The following is a 25,704-nucleotide window of genomic DNA, read 5'->3' as shown; positions in this document are numbered from 1 at the left end:
GGTCTCGGTCAAAACATACCAGCTTCGTAAAGCAATGCCTTGCGAGGCGGACGCGCTTAATATGGACCCAGCTAATAATGCAGAAAAATATAGAACAATAGTAAAGAATAGAATAGCTTATGTAGCGTTCGTACATATGTAGTTTTACAAGAAGCTAGCTTAGTACAAGATTGTAGTAGCTCTACATTGTATAAGTAGAACTTATGATAAGACGGCTTTTATTCTTTTTTGTAGACTTGGGCTGCAATTCTTACCGCTTAAGGCCACATTTCCTATTTATTTCTCCATTCAAAAGTTTTGCACTAATTTTATTCTATTTTCTGTTTGTCTAGATCTCAAACTAAGACAGATTTTGGTTTATTCTCTCCTTTATCTATCCCAGAAAATAATAATTAAACTAAATCCTAGGGCGCCTGTCCACTGAACTGTGTCCAACAGACAAATCTATATATAAAAGGGAAAACTGACTGACTGACTGACTAGTCTATCAACGTATCGGGCTGAAATTCTGTATGCAGATAGCTATTATGACGTAGTTATTCGCTAAGAAAGAAATTTCTAAAATTCAACCCCTAAGTAGGTAAAAATAGGGGTTTGAAATATGTTTAGTCCCGCGGACGATATCGCGGGAATAAGCTACTCATTATTAAATGATGAATTTAATCAGCTGGTAGTAAAATTTCCCAGTTATAAACTAACCTAAATTTCCTAGGATCGTTGGAATAGCTGATCAGTCTTATATCCGTCTGTGTGTCGTACAACCTCATAGCTATCGCCTTGAGACTTCCGACTAGTAAATAGGCAACAGGCTCGCTCTCAGTGGTGAGGTGTAACTGTATCCTTCCTGCGTGAGACGTTGTGCATACAAATGCTGCTTCGTTCTCTGTTGACTCGTCTTTGTTAAGGCCGTTGTCCTGTTGATAAAAAAAAAACGGTCAAGTGCGAGTCGGAATCGCATACGAAGTGTTCCGTACCATCGTACAAGATATTTTAATAATTTTATGTGCAACACAGCAAGTTAATGACAATCGTGATTCTAGGTCAACGGGAAGTACCCTATAGGTTTTCTTGACAGACACGACGGACTGACGGACGGATGGACAGACAGACAGACAGATAGACAGACAGACGGACCACAAAGTGAGCCTATAAGGGTTCCGTTTTTCCTTTTGAGGTACGGAACCCTAAAAATCAGCCTTGTAAGTTTCTCAAATTGCTCAAATGCAATAGTTTAAAAATGGTGGCCAGAATTAACTTGATGAGAAAATTCGAGAACCTTTGGACCAATTCACAGGTTAGTATGAAAATTTTACTCTAAATTCTGTTTCCATTCCATTCCATCAGTCTGTATGCGTGCACAGCTGCGCTCTTTCCAAGAGCGCGTCACCAAACACGTTCCTCCGATTTCCTCATCCACCTGCTCCCCGCCACCTTCTTCAGGTCATCGGTCCAGCGGACTGGAGGTTACCCCACACTGCGTTTACCCGTACGGGGTCTCCATTCCAGAACACGTCTACCCCATCGGCAGGAAAACCCCCTAAAACAGTCACCTAGGGTGTAAACCCGAAAACATGTGTCCATCTATCCACTCCGAATGCGACTTTGTATATTATTTTTAGTCCGGGATGGCCAGAAGTGCACGCGTTCCCAAGTATGCACCCTATGGTGGCTGTTTTACGGTGGATAAATGGATTAAATGAAAATTTAATTTGTTTTCTTACCTGATCATGCAAAACATCATGAACGCTATCCAATGTAGTTAAAAATTCTATTAAATTAGTTCCTAAACACTTGTACGCTCTCTCTAAACGGCAGTTGTGGGAGAAAGCAGTTAATATTAAATATTCGCCTAATTTAGCCATAAAGTCCTTAGTTGATACACCTGTAACAAAAATATTGGATTAGAATACAATCTCTATGCGTCTTAATACTATCTCTTTTATGCGTGGCATAATAAAATTTTATTGTGCAAGTGTAAATTAAAAATTTATAGCACCCCCGACAAGTGAAGGTTACAGTAACTAGAAAAGAGCTGATAACTTTCAAACGGCTGAACCGATTTTTTTGGATTATAGCTAAGAACACTCTCGATCAAGCCACCTTTCAAACAAAAACAACTAAATTAAAATCGGTTCATTAGTTTAGGAGCTACGATGCCACAGACAGATACACAGATACACAGATACACACGTCAAACTTATAACACCCCTCTTTTTGGGTCGGGGGTTAAAAACAAATCTTTGAAAGGAGCAACTCTTCTCAGGAGGAGGAATTTCTTACTGGATACCGAAATCAAATAATAGTCCTTCCATACAAAAACTGATGTAGGTATGCACTATACTCTATCAAATGAGTACAGGAAAATCGCTCAAGTACGTGTCAGACTCGCATGCAAAGAGTTTCGATATCATATTACAAGTTTTAAATCTCAAATTTAGCCCAAATAATCTGCTTATAGTCCGGGGACTGATTGCAGATAATAACAGGAAAAAAAAAAAAAAATTACAAGTTTATTAGGTACCTACTTTTCAATTTTTTTATTTACAGAGATACGGGATCTCCTTTGTTTAGGGGCCAGGATCCTATGTAAGCTTATGTAACCAATTATTGTTGATCAATAAATATTCATTCAGTCATTCGTTCACATGGCAGTCGTTTTGAAATTTTTATTTGTTAATGAAGCGGGAATGGATAGAAAGGTTGCCTGGTAGAGATTGCTCTATGCAATAAGGCCGCCTTTGCACACAATTTTTTTTCTGTTTTCTTCTTTCTGTGTTGTGTTCCTTTACATGTGTTTTTGTGTGCAATAAAGACTTCTATCTATCTACACATTCCGTGAGCAACTCTCTATCTATTGCGCTTCATGAGATACAGCCCGCTGATAGACAGACGAACAGACGGACAAATGGACAACGGAGGTCCTGTTAGTGCCCTTTGGGTATGGACCCCTAAAAATCAGCAGACCTTGGTAAAAGTTCCGAGAACAAGTGGAAGTAACTTACACTATTACGTTAAACTGATTCCATGTAGACTAACAAAATTAAGTAAAGCAAAGTTGGCTGCGAGACCTTATTTAAAAAGTAGTTGGGAATCATTAAGACAATCGTGGAGTACATTTACTGCAGCAAAATTCTAGCATTTGAACAAAAGCAGGCGAGCAAAATAAAATGCAATTTCTGCAATTTACATTATTGTTACGTGTATGTGATGCTATTTACACTTTGCAAATTGTAAAACAAATGTATTTTTACCCGACTACGGCAAAGCCAAAAGGAAGGGTTATGATTTTAGCAGTCTGTATGTATGCAGGTTTATATTTATGTGTGTTCCACCGTAGCTCCCAAACTACTGGGCCGATTTTGATGAATCGATTCTTCATTATGGTCCAGGTGACATAGGCAACAATTTATACGAAAAAATCGATCTGACGGATGTAACATCCAAAAAAGTGGAGGTCTCCAAAAATTTTTTTTTGCTATTGTATCGAGTGGGATATAAAATGAAAGAGGAAAAATTCAAAGTTCATAAATAAAAATAAACAAATAATAAAGTTTTTAGTTATAACGAGAAATTGCATGAAAATACTCGTACCTAGGTAGATATTGTTTGAGCTAAAAGGTTAATAATATGGCCATCCTCTGCTGCTAAATATAGAGATATTTTTATGAATAAATATAAACTTCTAAATAAAGATCCCTAACATCTTTGAGTCATTAACCATCTCATCAATCTTGTCGTAAAAACAAAGCCTCGAGCGAAAAAATAATGAGTAACGAAGCCGAAAATTTGAATAAGCCCCTTGAGCGCTTTAATAAAGTTATAGGTATAACCCAAAAATAAAGTCTGTTCTAAATGTCTACTTTCTTTTAATTTTGTATATAATATTTTTAACCCCCGACCCAAAAAGAGGGGAGTTATAAGTTTGACGTGTGTATCTGTGTATCTGTGTGTCCGTCAGTAGCATCGTAGCTCCTAAACTAATGAACCGATTTTAATTTAGCTTGACTTGAAAGGGTCCAGTTTAAGAAACTAGCTCTAGTATCGATTATTCTCACAAATTAGTCGATACTAGAGCTAATTTCTTAAAGTGGACCTTTTCAAGTAAAGTTTTTTATATAAACCTGTGAGGATGATACTGCCATTGCCGCAATTAAAATGCCATAAGCCTACGTTGTCGTATTAGTTTAAAAATTGCGAAAAGTCAAATTAATTTTGAATTTCGCGGGCAGGCCCGTCTCATGCCCCTTAACGGAGATGGCGAGATAACCATTTTACATAATTGAAATACTAAAAAACCGAGTTTATAGTTGACTGCTGCAAAATACCGCCAATGCAATAAAATTAAACGAGTTTAAATGAAAAAAGTTAGCACTCCTTTTTGTTCTTTGTGAACTGTTTCCATTGTTCTCTTGGAAAAGAATTGTTTACCTTAACTGAACGTAAGTGCGAGAGAAGTTCAACTTTGAAACAAAACGTTTAAGAACTTAATCGGTGGAAATAAGAAATACTTTGATTCGTTTAATTTGATATTTACTTGATGAGAGAAAGTTTTGTAATGAAAACCTTTAGACTATCCTAGCACAAAACTTGTGATTATGACAGGGACGGAACGTGAGTTTGTGGGGCCCTGGGCTGATACTACTTGGGGGCCTGCCTAATTAATCAACTAATTGCTATTTTGTCAAAAAACTTTTCAATAGTGAAGTAGATTGACGTACCTATACGTACGTCACGCCGAACCACACGAACAGATGGGTGAAGTCATAATAGTCTTAATAGAAGCATAATAATTATAATACTTACTATCAGTTGCTCGAACTGCGTCATATATTTCTTGTAAATATGCATAATTTCTACATGTTCTGACGTCATCTGGTAATCTCCGTCTGTAAAGAAAACCAAAACTAAGTAGGTACTTACCAGTCTAAATATAGGACGTATCAGTAATGAGTATATTGTGGAAACTAACGATTTTTGTGTTTGATTTAGGTTTTTCGAAATCCCGTGGGAACTCTTTGATTTTCCGGGATAAAAAGTAGTCTATGTGCTAATCCAGGATATTATCTATCTCCATTCCAAATTTCAGCCAAATCTGTCCAGTAGTTTTTGCGTGAAGGAGAAACAAACATACACACACACACACATACACACAAACCTTCGCCTTTATAATAAGATGCTCCAATCCCACCTGAACTTGAAGAGCATTTAAAATGTACAGGGTAAAAATAATCGCGAAGGTTCTTTCATCTAATGTGGCTTCCATTACATTGCAATGTTTCTGGTGTCGTCATCCATTTGCTACGAAAATATATTATAGTATGTATGTACTTCCTATAGTACTATACTACATAAATAAATAAGCTGGCAATAAAACGGAGTAATTCAAGCTATCTCTGATTCAAGCTATCTTTGAACCAAATACGAGTAAGTAGATGACGCCTGCGACTTTATTCACGTGGATTTAGGTTTTCTAAAAACCCCTTGGGAACTCTTTGATTTTATGGGACAAAAATAATCCTTGTCCATTCCTAGGATGCAAGCTATCCTTGTACCAATTTTGACTAAATCGGTCAAACAGATGGCGTAAGAAGCGAGCAGACGGACAGACAGACAAAACTTTCGCATTTACAATACAAGTAGTATCGATAGCACTTTCTAGTGTGTTTATTTTTGCTCAGTTAATATTTTTTGTGAAGTAATGTCACGCACTTGATTCATTAGATGAAATTCGTCTATTTAGATTTTTTTGACAAAATTCGATTAATTAATCCGTTAAAGCGATGTAATCTGGGCGTCAAAAGTTAATTAAGGGTGCCAAAGGAATGAAAGTTTTATTGGTAGTCACAGAAAGTTGTATTTGTCGTAATGCTCAGCCTAGTTCTAATTATAATTGAAATAAAATTATATTCATGTATATTTATTGAGATATATATCTGGAGGGAAGCTTAGGCCATGGCTAGTTACCATCCTATTGGCAAGCCGCACCCCTAAGGTGCCTGTAGAAACCAATAACAGTTTTTTTTTTTTTCAACATTTTACCTAGATGCTAAACCGATAATGGGTGTGGGTTCATTAAACGCCATACTCCTTTCAAGTTAGCCTGATTTCATGTTAGATTGCATCATCACTTATCACCAGGTGGGATCACAGTCAAGAGCTAACTTGTACTCGAAAAAAAAAAGTGTACTTATGATAATTATCTCAACTATTTGACTTTTATACCATCAACTTGGTCTGTTGGACGAAAGTCGTCTAAATTAGGTATTCCGTTAAAGCGATGTAATCTGAGCGTCAAAAGTTAATTAAGGGTGGGGTTAATGGTGCGAAAGGCATGACAGTTTTATTGGTACTCACAGGCAATTGTATTTGTCGTAATGCTCGGCCTGGTTCTTCGTTAATGACGTCACTGCGGCGTGGAGGCACTCGTTCTGGAACAACAGATTTTATTGTTATTACTTTCTTTGTGTCGGGAATAGGGATGCAAACCCTGATGATGAGGATGATTTAGTGATCAATACAAAAAGTGCCTATTATTTTCCTGTAAATTGATGTAGCTTAGTTGCATGATAGGCAGTTAAAGTTACTTTACGGTAACGGTTCAACCAGTACGGTGCGGATCAATCAAAAGACAAGTGTAAATTAAAAATTTATAACACCCCCGACGAGTAACGGTTACAGTATCTAGAAAAGTGCTGATAACGTTCAAACGGCTGAACTGATTTTCTTGGATTATAGCTAAGAACACTCTCGATCAAGCCACTTTTCAAACAAAAAAAAACTAAATTAAAATCGGTTCATTAGTTTAGGAGCTACTATGCCACAGACAGATACACAGATACACACGTCAAACTTATAACGCCCCTCTTTTTGGGTCGGGGGTTAAAAAGCAGGTTGCACGAGTCAGTATTCATAACTCCAAGTATTGTACATCGTTGATAAACCTTAACTTGTTGCTTTTAGTAACGGATAAAGTTAAACCATAACGATTTTCTGGGATAAAAAGCAGCTTATGTCCTTCTATAGGGCTACTTTTGCACCTTTAGTCAAAATCGATCCAAAATTAAAGGCCGATTCACACCAATTGCAGCACGTACACGTGACACGTGCGTAGTGACGCGTTTGAACCCGTAGACGTAACTGCACGCATTACACCTACGTGAACGTTCACGCCTCACAAGCGGTATGCCATGTTTCATACACTTCTACATAATATATGTGTTCAATGTTGCTAGACTAGAATAACCCAACTCAAAGCAATTCCAAGTTGGTTGACATCCGTCGTACATTGGATGTTCTCGCACAAAATTTTTTTGTTCAAAGTGTCTGATACACCGTTTCCTGCCACGTATAACTTGAAGGCAACAGTGAATAGCCATCTTCCAGGCAAGCGCGTACCTAAAGACCTCATCATTGCTTTCTTGCCCTCTCTTGTAGTTGTACTTAGTTATAAAATTTTAGAACTAACTAGATGGAATACCGAATTTATGAAGCTGAAGGTGTGAATTTGACCTTTACGTTCCTCCGAGACACTTTAACGGTAGAAAACGCAGACCGTAGTAATATATTTTTGTCTGTTTTGCATACCATTACCATACAAAAACCATAAATGGCTGATCTATTCACAATATTTCCCCAGAGGCGTCAGGGCACCGAGCCAAAGGATTTATTGATAGCGTGCCATGAAAACAACATGTATCACCCAGATATGTCAAATACGTACAAAATGATGGATTAAAAGAACTCCTCTTTCTGTCTATCATAGGAAAATGTTGATGACGATTGTCTTCTTTTTATCCGACTACGGCAAAGCCAAAAGGAAGGGTTATGATTTTAGCAGTCTATATATGTATGTAGGTTTGTATTTATGTGTGTATCACCGTAGCGCCTAAACTACTGAGCCGATTTTGATGTATGAGGTGTAAATCGAAATACTAAAAACAACAATTCATAAAGTACCAAATAGTTTGTAAGTCGTGAGTCGTGACCAAAATGAACGAAATTTTTTGGGTTTTCTTTAACATTTTGTTGCGATGCCTAGCTCGAAAATGAAATATTTCATTTTCACTCGGCCGGCTTTTAGGGAGCTGTTTCAACTAACAAAAAGCTAGAGTACAAGCTGTTCAAAATTCGTCAATAAGCCCAATCCAAAGTTTCCGCAGCCTGAAACTATCCCAACTACGCACTCGCTTCTCGTTGCTCGCCAACATATTACTATTTGCTATCTCAACTCGTATCTCGCCAATCGTTAGCAGTCAGACAAGTTTCTAAACCTCAAGTTCAAGTTCTGATTTCCTAAGCCGGATAAAGCCGACACCGGGTAACGCTGGTAGCAAGAATGTTTCACGACATAAGCCTCCGTAAGGCCGTGAAGCCCCGCATAGCGCACCGTCGGCTCTGCGACAAATGCCTTTCTATGAATAGTTCAAACTGAATTGCACCGAGTTCCCATTGCACTAGACCATTTGTTTTTTCGGCTCATAACTAAACAAATGCCAATATCAATATGCCAATGCAAACCATACATTTGGTCGCGTTTGCGAATTCATTCATATATTCATAGGTTAGGTACCTACTCAACAAGTGTAAATTAAAAATGTATGTAGGTTTACTGTAACCTTCATTTGTCCCCCGACAAATGAAGGTTACAGTAACTAGAAAAGAGCTGATAACTTTCAAACGGCTGAACCGATTATCTTGGATTATAGCTAAGAACACTCTCGATCAAGCCGCCTTTCAAACAAAAAAAAAAAACTTAATTAAAATAGATTCATCAGTTTACGATGCCAGACAGATACACAGATACACACGTCAAACTTATAACACCCCTCTTTTTGGGTCGGGGGTTAAAAAGTAGTTCAGACACATAATACATTAAATTAATTAGACACATAAAATCACCCTGAAAGAAATCCTCGTATTTTGTTTCAACTGTAACTAGAGCACTAATTCAATTGAACAATAGGATAACGGTGTCCAAGCTTCCCACTACACCAGACTGTACGATTTAAAAAGTTTAATTTTCCAAAAAGCCTGGGATTCATTATAAATCCGTCACCCTCCAGAACACCATATTTTAAACAGCCACTTATCTAGGCATTTATATTCAATCCAAGAGCAAATATCCTCTCTCTCTTCCTCTCTCCCTCTTGTCTCTCTCTCTCTCTCTCCTCTTCTCTTTTGTCCTTGCGCTAGCTTCCGTCTAAAAAGACGGCTCAGTGTAATGGAAACTCGCTCTTTCAGAGGGAAAACGTCTCAGAGTTTCCTCATACTTTATGTACGTAACTCGAGATGCGAGAGTGGTAAAACAATTTGTAGATATCAATTCTATTCTATCCTAGGAATATTTACCCTGTACGGGAGAACTCTTCTAAGATTTCGATGGGTATATCATTTGTCTCTCTCTATGTTGTTTATTTTTAATTTTTATTTATTCGTACTAAAGTAAGTAACAGTAATAAGAAAAACATAAGACGAGGATAGGGAAATACTTATCTCTATAAGAGATTTACTCTCAGGCATGCAGGTTTCCTCACGATGCATGTCCCCTACTACGGTCTGCTGCACAGACCAAATTGCACAGACCAAAAAACCTTGCATAGTCATTAGTCATAGTATTTATGCTTTTTTAAATTTTTATTTTTTCGTACTGAAGTAAGTAAGAGTAACAAGAAAAACATAAGTGGATAGGAAATACTTATCTCTATAAGAGATTTACTCTCAGTCATGCAGGTTTCTTGACCATGTCCCCTACTCCAAATGTTATACTTAAGAGGAAAACCATCTCGAATGACTTAGACGATTTCACCTTCAAACTAGCAATTTTGACATGTCATGACCCTCTATTGACAATTAATCAAGCAGACATTTCAATCTGCGAAATTTACGCGGACTTTTAGTATTTTGACGTAGGAGGGTAAAAGATCCAGTACATGAACGAATAAGGATTACCCTGACTTTCACCTAAAATTAAGATATATGAGAATTGTTCTATATATAATTTTTATTTTTTGTGTATCTGTACACAGTATATCAAAAAATCAAATAAAATGCGTGGTATTAATTATTATAAATTATTTTATTTAACAAAAGGATAAATTGCCAGTAAATGAACTGGAAATTTCAGTGAATGAACGAACTCTATCTAGTGCATAAACTCTCGATTCCTATTAATAAATTCTTAAGTATATTTTCGGCTTGGAATTTAAAAAAAAATGTCAGATTTTCAGTTTTTGACTTATTGTATATTTTTTTTTTACATTTTGCGCGATAAATCAAAAACTCTTTTACATAATAATAATAAATAAAACCTGTTTTAGAATGTATAATAGAGCCCTTTCATATGATATTATCCCCTTTGGTATAGTTATCTTAGTTTGAAAGTCACCTAAATTTTCTGGAAAACAGTCCAAATGACTACAGAGAAAATGAAACTTAACGCCCTTGTTGCATCCAAGTCGCTGGAAGTGCAACATCAGCTACTGAATGTGTTAAGAGTAGTGAGAATAATATACCGTAACACAAGTGTCTGATGTTATCAGATTTGTTCCTTTGAGCCGAGAAGCCACATGTTCTGATGCTTTTTAGACAATCTAAGATCTCTCATTAAGTGATCCAAATAATTTTGATTGAATGGTCTAAGTTGAGATGTAAAAAAGTCACTACATCGTCACTACCTTCTGAAAGTTCTTGAAATGGTAGATTAGAGGTACTGGGTTGGGGCTGAGGTACAGATTTATCACCAGAAGTCAGAATCGTTCAAATTGCAGACTGCAAGTTACAATAGAGCCGCTTGGAACAATTTTTTTGCTGTTTCTTCTGGTAATATTCACAACGCAGAAATAATTAATCATCATGGTGTTTAGATGGTTCGCGCCAAATAATAAAATTTTTTTTTAGTAAAAGTAGTTAACTATTCTTATTTGCTCATAAACGCAACGAGGAAATACAGCTTCCACATATAAAAATTGGAGTCCAGGCCTTGCTGTTAGCTGCTAATGGGTTCTCAAAGTAGCCCGAGTATGCTTGTTTTACTGGGCACAAAAGGAAAGAATGAAAGGAGCTTACCCAGTACATCTTAAAAGATCCGTTATAGATACATGCATCCTGCCATGCCTTACCTATGCCAGCCAAACATGGGTCCAGACAAAGAATATAAAAAGAAATAGTAACTTGCTAAAGGGCGATGGCAAGTTGCATAAATTAAGCAAAAAATATTCAAAGTGAGAATTGAAGACATAAGAAAAAAGACAAAGCCTACAGACACCTTGAGACATGCCCTAAAACTGCAATGCAAATGGTCATATTGTATCGATTTTTACAGATGAAAGAAGGACAGGTAGGTAGACCGAAGACGCGTTGGTCTAATGCTATTGTGCAAATCGCGAGAGAAAATTAGCTTGATAGTACCAAAGACAGAGAGAAATGGGGATACCCAAGAGGGATCCATATCCAAGAAAGAAGAATACCAGAATAAATATAAAAAAAATTCAAAAGAAAAATAAAACCGATTTCAAAATCACAAACACTAAAAAGTAAAAAATAATGTAAGTTATTGTGGTTTTTGAAGTCGGTTTTATTTTTCTTTTGAAAATTTTTTATTTCAAAATTTTTAGTGGCCCCACTGTACTATAATAATATGCCATGCCCAGCTAAAACCCTACTGTTTACTAAGCAATTACACTGCTCGCGAGCAATTTGCTCTTATCCATTGAGGAGTTCTGTTCTCCATCTCAGAAGATATTCATCAGAACTTCATCAAATTTATATGGGACCACCTGCAAAGTATACCTAGCTTTTCAAAAAAAAATAATTTCCAAATCGGTCCAGGCGTCTTTGAGCAATCGGTGAACATACATTAAAAAAAAATTGAATTTGCTCTTATCCATTGAGGAGTTCTGTTCTCCATCTTCAAAGATATTCATCAGATCTTTACCAAATTTATATGGGACCACTTGCAAAGTATACTCTATCAAACAAAAAAAAAATCCAAATCAGTCCAGGCGTCTTTGAGTAATCGGGGAACATACATAAAAAAAAAGATACCGACGAATTCAGAACCTCTTCCTTTTTTTAAAGTCGGTTAAAAATATACTAAGATTTACTAACATGGTGTTATACCACAGAGTAGCAAACAGAGGCAAAGCTTCTAAGAAGCGAGCAAATTTTATAACTATTTTGGTAGGGTTGGCACTGGAGGATACAATTTAATTAACAATAGTTATTTGTTCAACAAGATGGTAAAGTTTGTTTTTGTTGTGATTGCCTAGTTTAAATATCGATCAATAGATCTAAATATCGATTTTAACGAAATCAGTCAATTTAGAAAGAATTATAAATGGTGCCAACTTTTTTAAATTTTGGTTACAGTTTCCTATTTTGTGATCCCAGGGAGCTCTAAATATCGATTTTGAACGAAATCGGTCAATTAACAAAGAATTTCAAAATGGCGTCGACTTTTTTAAATTTTGGTAACAGTTTCTTATTTTGTGATCCCAGGGAGCTCTAAATATCGATTTTGAACGAAATCGGTCAATTAACAAAGCATTTCAAAATGGCGTCGACTTTTTTAAATTTTGGTAACAGTTTCTTATTTCGTGATCCCAGGGAGCTCTAAATATCGATTTTGAACGAAATCGGTCAATTAACAAATAATTTCAAAATGGCGTCGACTTTTTTAAATTTTGGTAACAGTTTCTTATTTTGTGATCCCAGGGAGCTCTAAATATCGATTTTGAACGAAATCGGTCAATTAACAAATAATTTCAAAATGGCGTCGACTTTTTAAATTTTGGTAACAGTTTCTTATTTCGTGATCCCAGGGTGCTCTAAATATCGATTTTGAACGAAATCGGTCAATTAACAAAGAATTTCAAAATGGCGTCGACTTTTTTAAATTTTGGTAACAGTTTCTTATTTTGTGATCCCAGGGAGCTCTAAATATCGATTTTGAACGAAATCGGTCAATTAACAAATAATTTCAAAATGGCGTCGACTTTTTAAATTTTGGTAACAGTTTCTTATTTTGTGATCCCAGGGAGCTCTAAATATCGATTTTGAACGAAATCGGTCAATTAACAAAGAATTTCAAAATGGCGTCGACTTTTTTAAATTTTGGTAACAGTTTCTTATTTCGTGATCCCAGGGAGCTCTAAATATCGATTATGAACGAAATCGGTCAAATAACAAAGAATTTCAAAATGGCGTCGACTTTTTAAATTTTGGTAACAGTTTCTTATTTCGTGATCCCAGGGAGCTCTAAATATCGATTTTGAACGAAATCGGTCAAATAACAAAGAATTTCAAAATGGCGTCGACTTTTTAAATTTTGGTAACAGTTTCTTATTTTGTGATCCCAGGGAGCTCTAAATATCGATTTTGAACGAAATCGGTCAATTAACAAAGAATTTCAAAATGGCGTCGACTTTTTCAATTTTGGTAACAGTTTCTTATTTTGTGATTGCAGGGAGCTCTAAATATCGATTTTGAACGAAATCGGTCAATTAACAAAGAATTTCAAAATGGCGTCGACTTTTTTAAATTTTGGTAACATTTTCTTATTTCGTGATCCCAGGGAGCTCTAAATATCGATTTTAAACGAAATCGGTCAATTAACAAAGAATTTCAAAATGGCGTCGACTTTTTTAAATTTTGGTAACAGTTTCTTATTTCGTGATCCCAGGGAGCTCTAAATATCGATTTTGAACGAAATCGGTCAATTAACAAAGAATTTCAAAATGGCGTCGACTTTTTTAAATTTTGGTAAGTTTCTTATTTTGTGATCCCAGGGAGCTCTAAATATCGATTTTGAACGAAATCGGTCAATTAACAAAGAATTTCAAAATGGCGTCGATTTTTTTAAATTTTGGTAACAATTTCCTGTTTTGTGATCCTAGGGATCCTCAGATATTGATTTTGAACAAAATCTATGACAGTTCAAGAAAATAGATTTTAAACACTATTTAAATTATTATCATTAACATTAAATTAAATGAAAACACGACGCGCGACGTGTACTGCAGCCCCTGAACTTGAGCACAGGCCGAGCCGGTATAAACCGATTTCTCTCCGTACGCGACATAGCGCCTGTGCTCACGCACACACGCGCCTCAAGCTTGTAGTAGTGTACCTATCGTAGCGCGCTTGTATGAAGCTTTGACTCTGTTCGCTACTCATGTGGTTATACAACGCAATACCACACTCACAAACACTCGTACAAACATACAACACACTCACACACACACATGGACGCACGCACACGCACTTTTGAACGGTTTGAACGGAACACGGTTTTGAAATTGAAATTGAAAAAAGTGTAAGAATTTGTAAGAAAATATTTAAAAAAGGTATATCAGCCGGTTTTTTATTCCAGCTCTTAATACATGTAAAAACGTCCAATCTGTTCATTTACTCGAGCCTTTACCCTAGTACCTAATTATATCGACCGCCCCATATCAAAACAAAGTAAATGTCATTTTTCCGAAAATCGTTTTATGTCATAAGCCTAACTTTCATAGTATGTCCCGTTGTATTGTAAGGACACCCACATTAAAGTAAAATTAAAAGCTAGTAAGTCGCTTTGACCATTTTAAAACATAGTAAGTCTTTGAACTGGCTAGGTTTTTATAGATTAATGCGCCTTACTAAGTTTTTAAAAGGAATTAGATTAAATAAAATAAATATCACCCATTATCTAAATACCATGTCAAAACAGTAAATACTTAATAATGCATTAAAACTTAAAAGTAAGATAGGAAAAGTCAATGACCTCTACATGTCAACTGTTAAAATATGGTTTGCAAGGGAAATACTTTGCATACTTACATAATGTTTTTAGGGTTCCATATCTCAAAAGGAAACACGGGACCCTTATAGGATCACTTTGTTGTCTGTCTTTCTGTCCGTCTGTCCGTCTGTCGTGTCTGTCAAGAAAACCGATAGTGTATTTCCCGTTAACCTAGAATTATGGGCAGGTAGATAGGTCTCAACTCTCATAGCCCAAGTAAAGGAATAAATCCGAGAACAAATTTCGTGATTCTAGATCAACGGGAAGTACTGTATAGGTTTTCTTGACGGACGGACGGACAAATGGACAGACAACAAAGTGATCCTTTAAGAGCTCCGTTTTTCATTTTGAGGTACGGAACCCTAAAAAAGAAAGTGATGCACATCTAATGAATAAATGTGTAGGCCAGTCTTCACACTAAAATATTTAAACCCCTTTAATTTAAAAACTGTCATAGCCTAGTGGTTAGAACGTCCGCCTCCTAATCGAAGGTCGGGGGTTCGATCCTGGAATCACGCACTACTAACTTTTCAGTTATGTGCGTTTTAAGCAATTTAATATTGTATATCAAATCTTTGAAAAGAGCAACCGCCGAGTTTCTTGTTGAAGACTACGGCCTAAACTTCTCTTGAATTTAAACCACTTACTAGGTTTTGATCTGAGAAAGAAATTTGACATTAATTGACAAAATTGAGAGACCTAAGCTTGTATAAGAACACAGAAGTGTCATAATTCGTGTTCACTTTGCCTAACGTCTCTCAGAGAGCAGAGAGAGATTTAAACTGTTTCTTATAATCACTGGCCATATTTCAAATGCGAAAGTGTGTTTGTTGGTTTAATATTCAATCACGCTGCAACGGAGCAACCAGTCGACGTGGTTTTTTGCATGGATACATTTAAAGACCTTGAGAGTGACATCTCTCTCCGCATCGTATTCTTTATTGCTGAGGGTTGTGACCTCTTTCCATTATTCCTACATCTAATGGTAGGTTTTCTTGGGATAATAATGCAGTGGGTTCAAAGAGCCTACGGAACTCGACTAGAAAAACGAGATTTTGACACTTAGGTTTAACGGTTATGAATTAGTTATTAATATCAGTGATAAAATTGATTAGGGCTGTCAGGTAAAATGACATTTATCTCGGAAAATCAAAGAGTGTCCACGAGATTTTTTTCCAAGTTTGCGCTACTAACTACATATATTATGAAGAGGAAAGGTTTGTTTGTTTGTTATCGATAAACTCTGAAACTACTGAACTACTTGCACTAAAGACATAATCATCAACATCAACCGACAGACGTCCACAGTGAACATAAGTCTTTAATAGGGTCTTCCACATGCTACGGGTTTGCGCCGCCTGAATCTTTGCGCTTGCGCTTGACGACAATCATGCTTTAAAGAAAGCAATGATGAGGTCAAAGTTGGAGCACGCTTACCTAGAAGATGCCTATTCACTCTTGGCTTGCAGGTATCTAAGGTATATATGGCAGGAAACACGGCCGCCGAAATGGCGTTCCAACCTTTAGGCTCTCCCCATTGCCCGCAGCATGAATCTGAGCTTTCTTATGAGACCCATGGTTATATTATGTACATATAATATCTCATAAGAAAGCTCTAACACACAATCCAGCTAAGTAAGTCCAATTTCGAAAAAAGCTAGCTAGCCGACAAATCTAACTCAGGCAGCCTTCGGGAACCTTCGAGATGTCTCTGTCCAAAATTCCTCAATGCTTGAAGAACAGTCTTTGAATAGTGCATATTGTCAGTGATGAAATATGGATCCGAAATATAGGTCTTTTTTTTGTACACAGGAAATGCCTGACGCATACCCCTCCGTCATGTGGGGCTTGCACCAAACTTGCACTACTACGAAATCCATTTCGGAACACGGCACCCGGAACGAGGCGCGCTATCTCCTAACATAGGTATAATACCTATTTAGAACACTTACTATCTGTCATCATAATCTATGACAACCTCCGAGTATTTACCTGGTAAAACCGTAACTTTAGAATAAAATTTAGTATATAAGCAGGCTTCATTTAGAAATGAAAAAATCCCTATTTTATTTTTCAACGATTATAAACACAACTTTCATTCAAAAATAATAAGCTTAAATTCATTTTAAATAATATTTTGCGACGAAATGACGCGCACAGTCCTTCCGCCATGACAGTCCAGTGGACACTGAATTCCATAGAGCGCCTGCAAGAAAATAAATAGCACAGGAAGTTTTTTGGTTAGTTTTAGATTATTTAAGAAACGAAAAACATTTAGTATAAAACTAACAGTTAAAATTGATTGCTAAACCTAAACATATCATTTTCTGGAGGTTGGCTTCAAAGTATCAAGATGTTAAAGAAAACTTTTACAGAACAAGTTGCGAACAGCAATGTTTTCAACTTGGTTTTTTTTTTTATTGGGATAATGTATACTAAATAAAAAGAGGCCCTTATAATCTTCACAAACTGAAGTTTTTAATTGCATGTATTTAATAGCTGTTAATGCTTTAGAAAAATAAACAATTTACTTCAAAGTACAGCATTTTTGCGATTTGTCAAATAGCAATTACCTTAAGGAATGTATTTATGGAATTGCAATAAATTGAAATTGAAATTGATGTTTTCCTTCACCGCTAACTTCACGCCGCGTGCCCGGAATTCTAGACCTATTTTGTAAAGTGGTGATAGTAAAAAAAAGAATACCCGGCTGAGTTTGGTGTGGACTCTTCTCAGACTTGGGCGCGTTTGGAACCCTCGTAGCTTTAGTTTTAAGTTACGTAATTAATTATCACCACTATATCGTACAAAAACAATTTCTACCATCAAAAGGAGTACAATTGTACCTACTTTAAATAAATGATTTTGACTTTGACTTTGACTTTAACTTTGACTTTGACCCACCAAATAGGAGGCCCCGACGTCTCTTCTTGCAACTGTGGCAACCGCCAAAATCTATTGTCCCCATAGAACAAGTGAAAATACCTAATTTTTGGTACGGTAGGACACAATGGAGGTTCTATTCTTTCCCAAGATCAAAGGCCAAGTACATCACTCGGAGTAATAGGAAACCCTAAGTGAAGGCCGGGCGGCAATATGGCGTGAAACTGCGTGCCGGTGTCAAGTTACTAATGGACAAGATTTTTTGCCACCAAAATATAGAGCGTTTCTGTGATGTGGAGTGTCACATTAAGGACAAAGTTTTAAAATGGGTTTTATTATACTTCATTGCAAAAAAAAACCGGGTACCTATATAAATAAACTGTAGACACTGTAAGTAAAAGGTACAAGCCACTTTCATAAGAAGTGATTTCTTTAGAACCTCTATTTTTTCGGAGTTATATGCGTTTAAACCGATAATATAGAAAATAGCATTTTGGAAAAATCCTTCAGCTCTGGGAGATAGCTAGAGATGAGCATTATTGCTGTTTTTAAATAAAATCCATTTGGTGTTTTGTTTTCCTTCACAGTGATTTCATGGATGATTTTTCACAGAAAGGTATATTTAAATGTTTATACTTAAACTTGTTTGCTTTATTAATTTAACTAGATGTTTATTTCTATTTCTAACACGAAGCGATCGGAGTGTTCTCGCTTGCGCACTCTTGCGACGACCATTTAAAAAATTAGCGGGATTAATGTACTTAATAATTTTCATGCGATTTTGCTTCGTGATTTTTCACAGGTCATTTTAAGTGATTTAGGTATCTAGTGTTACACATGAAAAGGCTTTTCATATGATTTTTCACATGCTACCTGTGAAATGATCCATCTCTAAATAGCAAAGGACGAAAAATATAAATCAAGATGGAAGCCAAAAACGCCATCCATTACTGATTCCGCATCGCCCGCCCTTTCGCCGTATCCTTCCGTCAACCTTCATAATCCGATATGTGGCCGATCGCTTACTTACTTAAGGTTTCCTATTACGTACGCTCACCCTTTGGCCTAAAACGGAAAAATGTTGACAAATAAAGCCAACACAAATAGTGGGCTAAGAGCCAGACCTTCGTTTTTTTATAAAAGCTGAAAGTTTCTCTACGTATTGTCCCCAGCACAGTTATAAGTTTGGTACAGTAATGGTGGCTTTCGGAGATAACAGGTAATAAAGGTGTAAAAAATCTTACGTCAAAGTGGGTATAAAGTCCAATTTTTTAACCCCCGACCCGAAAAGAGGGTTGTTATAAGTTTGACGTGTGTCTAACTTATAACAACCGTGGCATCCGTTTGTGGCATCGTAGCTCCTAAACTAATGAACCGATTTTAATTTAGTTTCTTTTGTTTGAAAGGTGGCTTGATCAAGAGTGTTCTTAGCTATAATCAAAGAAAATCGGTTCAGCCGTTTGAAAGTTATCAGCTCTTTTCTAGTTACTATTACCTTCACTTGTTGGGTGTGTTATAAATTTTTAATTTACACTTGTTATATAAAAATTGCCAGACACTTGTACCGTAGCAACCCCCTTCCAGACTTTTTACTGTGACGTAAGCCATGATTATAAAAAGTATTATTTTTTATCATTTTTATTTAGCTTAATACAATATTCCTTGCATATAAATATTATTCAAAATTCCTTTAATTAGGAATGTTATAGAAAATAAAATCTTTTTAGCTTACTATACGGTGTTTATTAAAAAAAGCAGTATCAAAGAGGATTTTTACGCTAATTTAGGTTATGCTTTTGCAAAAAATGTGACGAAAATTATTTAAAAAAGAATTTAATAATAAGGAAGCCTGGAGTCTCATATTCATTGTACTATTTTCATAAGCTCATTATAATTGAACGAAATAAGCTTAACTTTGTATTGCTTTTTGGCCGTTGTCAAAAAATACGTAGTAAAATGGTACGGAAATTCTTTTACGAAAAGTCTCCAATTAAAATGGCTGAATGATTATGGGTTTTCGACACAGAATTCTATAAACAAAGTTCGAAACTAAAACCCAACTAGATAATTTTAATAAAACTGAAATAAAGTAAAATTGTTTTCACCTCTCTAGCTCAAACAGGGCGCCTTTGCTGCCTAAAACCAGTGAGCAAAACTCAATTTTGCTCACTGAAGTGAGAAATAACTATTTTCTGTCATTTGCTATATTTTACTATAGTACTATATTTTCACTTATGAACTCAGAATTTTCTCTTTTATCATATTTTGACAGCACATTATGATACGATGGCTAAAAATGAAAAATTCACAGTCTCACTTTTTTATTTTAACATCCGCCATATTGATTTTGTACATATAAAATGTAGCCCATATCTCCTGAACCGTAACGAAGAATCGATTGATAATATTTGATACCTAATTCATCAAAATCAGTTCAGTAGCTTAGGCGCTACAGTGCATACATGGACTGCTAAAATCTTAATCAGGTCATAAGATAATAGAAGTAGATACTGTACCTACTCTTTAACACCAGGACAGTGTGTCGCCCATTTAAAAAAAAATTGAAAGCACTAACCTAATAATTTATATACCTAATATATCTAACATCCTAAGGCAGCATAAATTAAGCAGTAGTATTTGCAAATAATTCGGTTTTAACCACCAGTCCACTACACGCTAAATTATTTGGTTTTTTATACATAACACAAAGCTAAATTATTGCGTTTTTTTATAAATAACAATCATTAATTAATTATTATTGATATTGGAGGACATGTCAAACAAAATAAAAAAAACAATTTGGAACTCGGCTGATAGACGGTGAAAACCGAAAACCAATTAATATATTCCCCAATTTTTACCTTACGCATCCGTAAGTAGGTACCTACCCTACTCTCGAATGAGGCAGATACCATCGGACTTTGATTATTAATAATAAGAATTATTAATATTTACATAATGAAATTGGCATTTTGGAGTATATGTAAAAACTCCCTTATATTATGCGAAATAAAGCTTATGAAACGTAACCTCCTGAACCTCAATCAAAATTATAACTTACTTTATTTGATTTGAAAAAAAAAGTTAATCTGTAAATACTATTATAATGTCTCCCTGAAACATTGGCTCTTAATTTTTTTTCTACAGCAGAGGAAAAATATAATATAAAAACTCTATCTAATAAAAAAAAAATCTTTTATGATGAAAATGTTCATGTTGTGTAAAATGTAATATATCGAAGTAAAACGCCGAGTTGCAACAACGGTTTATTATGGACTGCTTACATCTATTGACAGCTACAATATTATTTCCTAGAATACCCGCATAACATTATAATATACTACACTATCCCCCCCTTTATTATGGGTACATTTTTACTGTTCTATTATTTACTTGTATACTTAAAATTAAACATTCCGTAGGCCACTATAAAAAAAGTACTCAAAACTATAACTTAATTAACATACCTAAATATTTAAATACAAGGTTTAATACATAAATGCAATTCAACTACAATGTTCAAATATTATCATAACCGAACCGAACTGGTCGGCGTCGGTTCCGTTTATTTAGCACCGGGGATGTTCCAGTACGAGATTCGCCCCCGTCGTCGTCAACCTCATTACCCGAACACGAACAGCTATCATAGTCAGCTAACGCTGCTTGAGCAGATACCGTAGGGTGACCACGACTGTTACTCGACGTCGAATCTCGACTGGTCTCCGCCGAACTAGAACGCAATTGATCTGCATGCCGCGTCCATCGCAAACCATCCTCAGTCTCAACCTCGTACATATTTCGTCCCCTCCTACTCTTAATTATCGCTGTACACCACCTTTTATTCTTGCGAAAGTCTTGAGCCCATACTTTATCTCCTTCAACCCAAACCCTTTCAGTTCCGCCTTTTGCCAGTGCTCTTTTTTGCAACCGATCCGATACCGATTCCACAGCTCCCGATTTTAATAGGTCTAACCGCGATCTAAGGTGACGTCCAAACATCAATCTCGCAGGTGTTTCCCCGGTAGTACCATGGATACTATTACGGTAATCAAGAAGAAATCTTTGCAAAAAACTATTTATGTTAATTTTTTCAGCTTCCGCTTTTTTTAGAGCCCTTTTAACCGTTCGAACAGCGTTTTCCGCTTCTCCGTTAGAAGAAGGGTGATATGGCGCGGACGTAATATGTTTAATACCATTGTTTTTCAAAAATGAAGAAAATTCTTCGCTGGACAGTTGCGGGCCGTTGTCACTTACCAGGATCTTGCAAAGTCCAAAACGGGAAAATATCTCCTTCAATTTTAAGATCGTATTTGCCGCAGTCGTAGTAGACATAGGTACGACTTCGAGCCATTTAGAGTGTGCGTCAACTAAAATTAAGTAGGAAACCTTTTTAAATTCAAAAAAATCTATATGAACCCGCTCAAATGGACTGGACGGCCACGACCACGGCACCAATGGGCTTTTCGGTGGCAAGTCCGCAACGTCTCCACACGTCCGACACGCTGAACACATCCGTTCCAGGTCGTTATCTAGACCGGGCCAAAACACAAAGCTTCGCGCGAGCCCTTTGCATTTAACCATACCTAAATGTGAGCCATGCAGCTCGGCCAACACCGCGGGCCGCAGCGCCAGGGGCACGACCACGCGACAGCCCCACATCAAACATCCATTCTCGACATATAGCTCTTCGCGACGCCGCCAATATGCGCTCATTTCTCGGTCCGCTTCTTTAAAACCCGATTTGGGCCAGCCCGTCCTCACAAACTCCAACACTCTAGATATATATTTATCTTTTGCTGATTCTATCCTAATCTGACTCGAATCAATTGGGAATCTATCTTATAATATAAAAATGAATCGCAAAATGTGTTGGTAAGCGCATAACTCAACAACGCCTGGACCAATTTGGCCAAATCTTTTTTTAAAATGTTCGTTGAAGTTCAAGGATGGTTTTTACGGCGAGAAAAATTAGAATTATTGCTGGAAAAACCCTAAAAATAGCCCTTTTCTTTTTCCCATACAAATGATTTCTAACTAAAACGTAGTCAATCTGAGCTTTATTGCTATGGTATAAAGTTCATATTAAATTACAAGCACTCACTGTTGTCTAAGCAATGTAGGTGTGTTCCTAACGTCAACGGTTCTGTTCAGGAGAATTTTTTAAAATACGTAGGCACAAAAACTGCCACATTACAAATCTTTTTGACAGGACGAAGTCTGTCGGGTCAGCTAGTTTTCAATAAATTGAATAAACGTGTTCGCGTCGTTATTACCTCCCGGTGCTTGTATTGGTAATCTAGATAAGGCATCGGCGTTATTCTCTTTAGATTGAACATACTCGATGTCGTACTGGTAACCCGACAGTAAAATAGCCCATCGAATTAACCGCCCCGACGCCATTTGCGGGATGTCTTTTTTTGAACCGAAAATGGCTATCAACGGTTGATGGTCAGTACGCAAAATAAACCTACGACCGTAAAGATACGTATGGAATTTTTTAACCGCAAATACTATCGCCAGTGCTTCCCGTTGGATCTGACTATAGTTAGCCTCCGCCAAGCTAAGCGTGCGAGACGCGTATGAGACGGGCCGTTCGCCGTCCTCCCCGCGCTGCGACAACACCGCGCCCACCCCGCGCGCGCTCGCGTCACACGACACAATAAGTGGTAACCGCTCGTCGTAATGCATCAAAACCGGACAACTGGTTAGAGCTACCTTAATATCCTGGAACGCCTTGTCTTGTTCCTCACTCCACTTCCATTCGACACCTTTTTTTAACAATGTGTATAGAGGGGCTAATAAAATAGATATATTTTTAATGAATTTAGAATAAAAGTTAACCATTCCGAGAAAAGATTTTAACTCTGACACGTTACTCGGTTTCGGTGCCCTAACTACCGCTTCAATCTTTTTATCGTCCGTCCTAATCCCGTGTTCCGATATAATAAACCCCAAATAACTGACTTCTTTTTCAAAGAAAAAACATTTCTCTTGCCGGACTGTAAGACCCTCTTCCTCCAACCTTTTAAACACTGCATGTAAGTTTTTTCCATGTTCTTCTTCCGTTTTACCGGTAATAAGAATGTCATCTAAAAAAACTGAAACGTTAGGGATTCCAGCTACCACTTGCTCCATAATACGCTGGAAAATCGACGGAGCTGACGATAATCCGTAAACCAGCCTATTGTAAACATATAAACCCCGGTGGGTATTAACGACGGTATATTTCTTGGACTCATCTAAGGTTACCTGGCTATACGCTTCCGATAAATCGATTTTGGTGAACCTTTTCCCCCCGTTTAAGTTATTAAACAATACCTCGGACCTAGGTAACGGATATTTATCAATTTCGAGCATCGGATTTACCGTGCTTTTGTAATCTCCACAAATCCTTAAGGAACCATTGTTCTTTAAAACTACTACTAAACACGAGGCCCAGTCTGAGGATGGTACGGGTTCTATAATACCTGCAGATTCCATGCGCTGAAGCTCGGCGTCGACGTCCCCGCGCAGTGCGAGCGGGAGCGGCCGCGCGCGCCGGAACACCGGCCGCGCGTCCTCCCGCACGCGCAGCGTGGCGCACTGGCTGCGCAGCCGACCCAGCTTGCCACTGAACACTCCCGGGTACTCACTTATAAACTTATTTTTATCGAATCCGCCACATTTTTCTTTACCGATAGCGAGGACCGATTTAGGCACCGTAATACTCATACGCAACTTTATTAACCACTCCCTGCCTAGCAAAGGCACCGCGCCTTTAAGAATTATGTATAATTTAAGGTTTTCACTGATAAGGCCATACTTAACGGGCACTATGATATAACCGACACATTTAATAGACGCGTTTTACCTACCAATAAAACGCTTATTAATTTACTTACCTTACTCGATGCTTAAACAATATGAGATAGACGTCATTTGTCCCGCCTTAACGCATCTATCTCGCTCTATCATATAGCGCTGTCCCTCTCTTTCACCACCACCGCCTAGCAGTGCGAAGCGTGGCCCAAAGTGGCCGCGTTATTTTATTCATTGCGTTGAAAATCACCAGGCAGAATTCAAAGTTAAGCATCGAGTAAGGTAAGTAAATTAATAAGCGTTTTATTGGTAGGTAAAACGCGTCTATTAATTTGACTGTACCTTACTCGATGCTTAAACAATATGAGACGTGTTTGTTATCGCCTGGTGGTGGTGGTGATCTGCGCCATACAAAGATTTAACATCTTTGACGCCAATGTGACATATATATAAGACAACTGATATGTTGAGCAAATAATGCCATTTTCTTGCTAAGAAAAGAGAAAAAAAAAAAAAAAAAAAAAAAAATTACGGGGTGTAAATCCTCATTAACAAACTATTCACATGATTGCGAATTAAGAATGAGTTTGCAAGTCGACATACAAAATAACAGAAAAGATATACGCGTGTATGTATTACATCAGGCAAACCATTATAAGCTAGGCAATAAATTTAGCAATTAAAATTATATGCGTGCCTGTATGTGTAATACTCAGTCAATAGGTAAGGCTGACCTCACAAACACTTGTAAATACATTCTTTGCATGTAAAGTCTACCTATTAATTAGACAGCATCAATATTAGGATAGTGATTAGTCATGAAAACAATTGCCATTGCAAGAGTGATTAAATATTTTAGACTCACTCTATGAGTCAATAACATAATATATACCACCAAAAACAATATAACTGGGTCAAAATACAGCTATTTCAACAACATTAGACAATTGACCCAATCGTTTCGAAAACATACTGAAATTATTACCGTCCTGCATGAAATCCTCGGACATCTGATATCTTAGATATCTATTAAGAACAATTTAATCACAATGAACAATCCTGGGTAAAAATAAGTAACTTAGTACATGCACAAAACATGCCATGGAGCGAATTTAAAATGGAAAGGTTCCTTTGTTTAAAATAACTATTTTCACTATGACCAGGAAAAATCTTCCCAGAACAGTCTAGTTTCTTTAGTTCCATGTCCTTTTCTTGGCTCATAGCTTTGCTATTTAGAAAAG

At 36.8% G+C, this 25,704-nt stretch overlaps 1 protein-coding gene across 2 annotated transcripts in view; it reads right to left on the bottom strand.

The window, feature by feature from the left end:
- Positions 1-25,704, bottom strand: part of LOC123876101 (head-specific guanylate cyclase) — a 140,346-nt gene that overhangs the window by 58,803 nt on the left and 55,839 nt on the right. For both annotated transcript variants that reach the window (XR_006798260.1, XM_045922235.1), the window contains exons 3-6: positions 6,355-6,428; positions 4,804-4,886; positions 1,722-1,882; positions 700-914 (exon numbers count right to left, since the gene is read on the bottom strand). Coding sequence is in view for 1 of the 2 variants with exons in the window: in XM_045922235.1 (XP_045778191.1) it covers positions 700-914; positions 1,722-1,882; positions 4,804-4,886; positions 6,355-6,428 (533 nt within the window). In the remaining variant the exon portion in view is untranslated. The remainder of the gene's footprint in view (positions 1-699; positions 915-1,721; positions 1,883-4,803; positions 4,887-6,354; positions 6,429-25,704) is intronic.

Source organism: Maniola jurtina, chromosome 21 (genome assembly GCF_905333055.1).
Source record: "Maniola jurtina chromosome 21, ilManJurt1.1, whole genome shotgun sequence".
NCBI lineage: Eukaryota > Metazoa > Arthropoda > Insecta > Lepidoptera > Nymphalidae > Maniola > Maniola jurtina.
The sequence above is the reverse complement of the archived record's forward strand: the minus strand, read 5'-3'. Positions and strand labels throughout refer to the sequence as shown.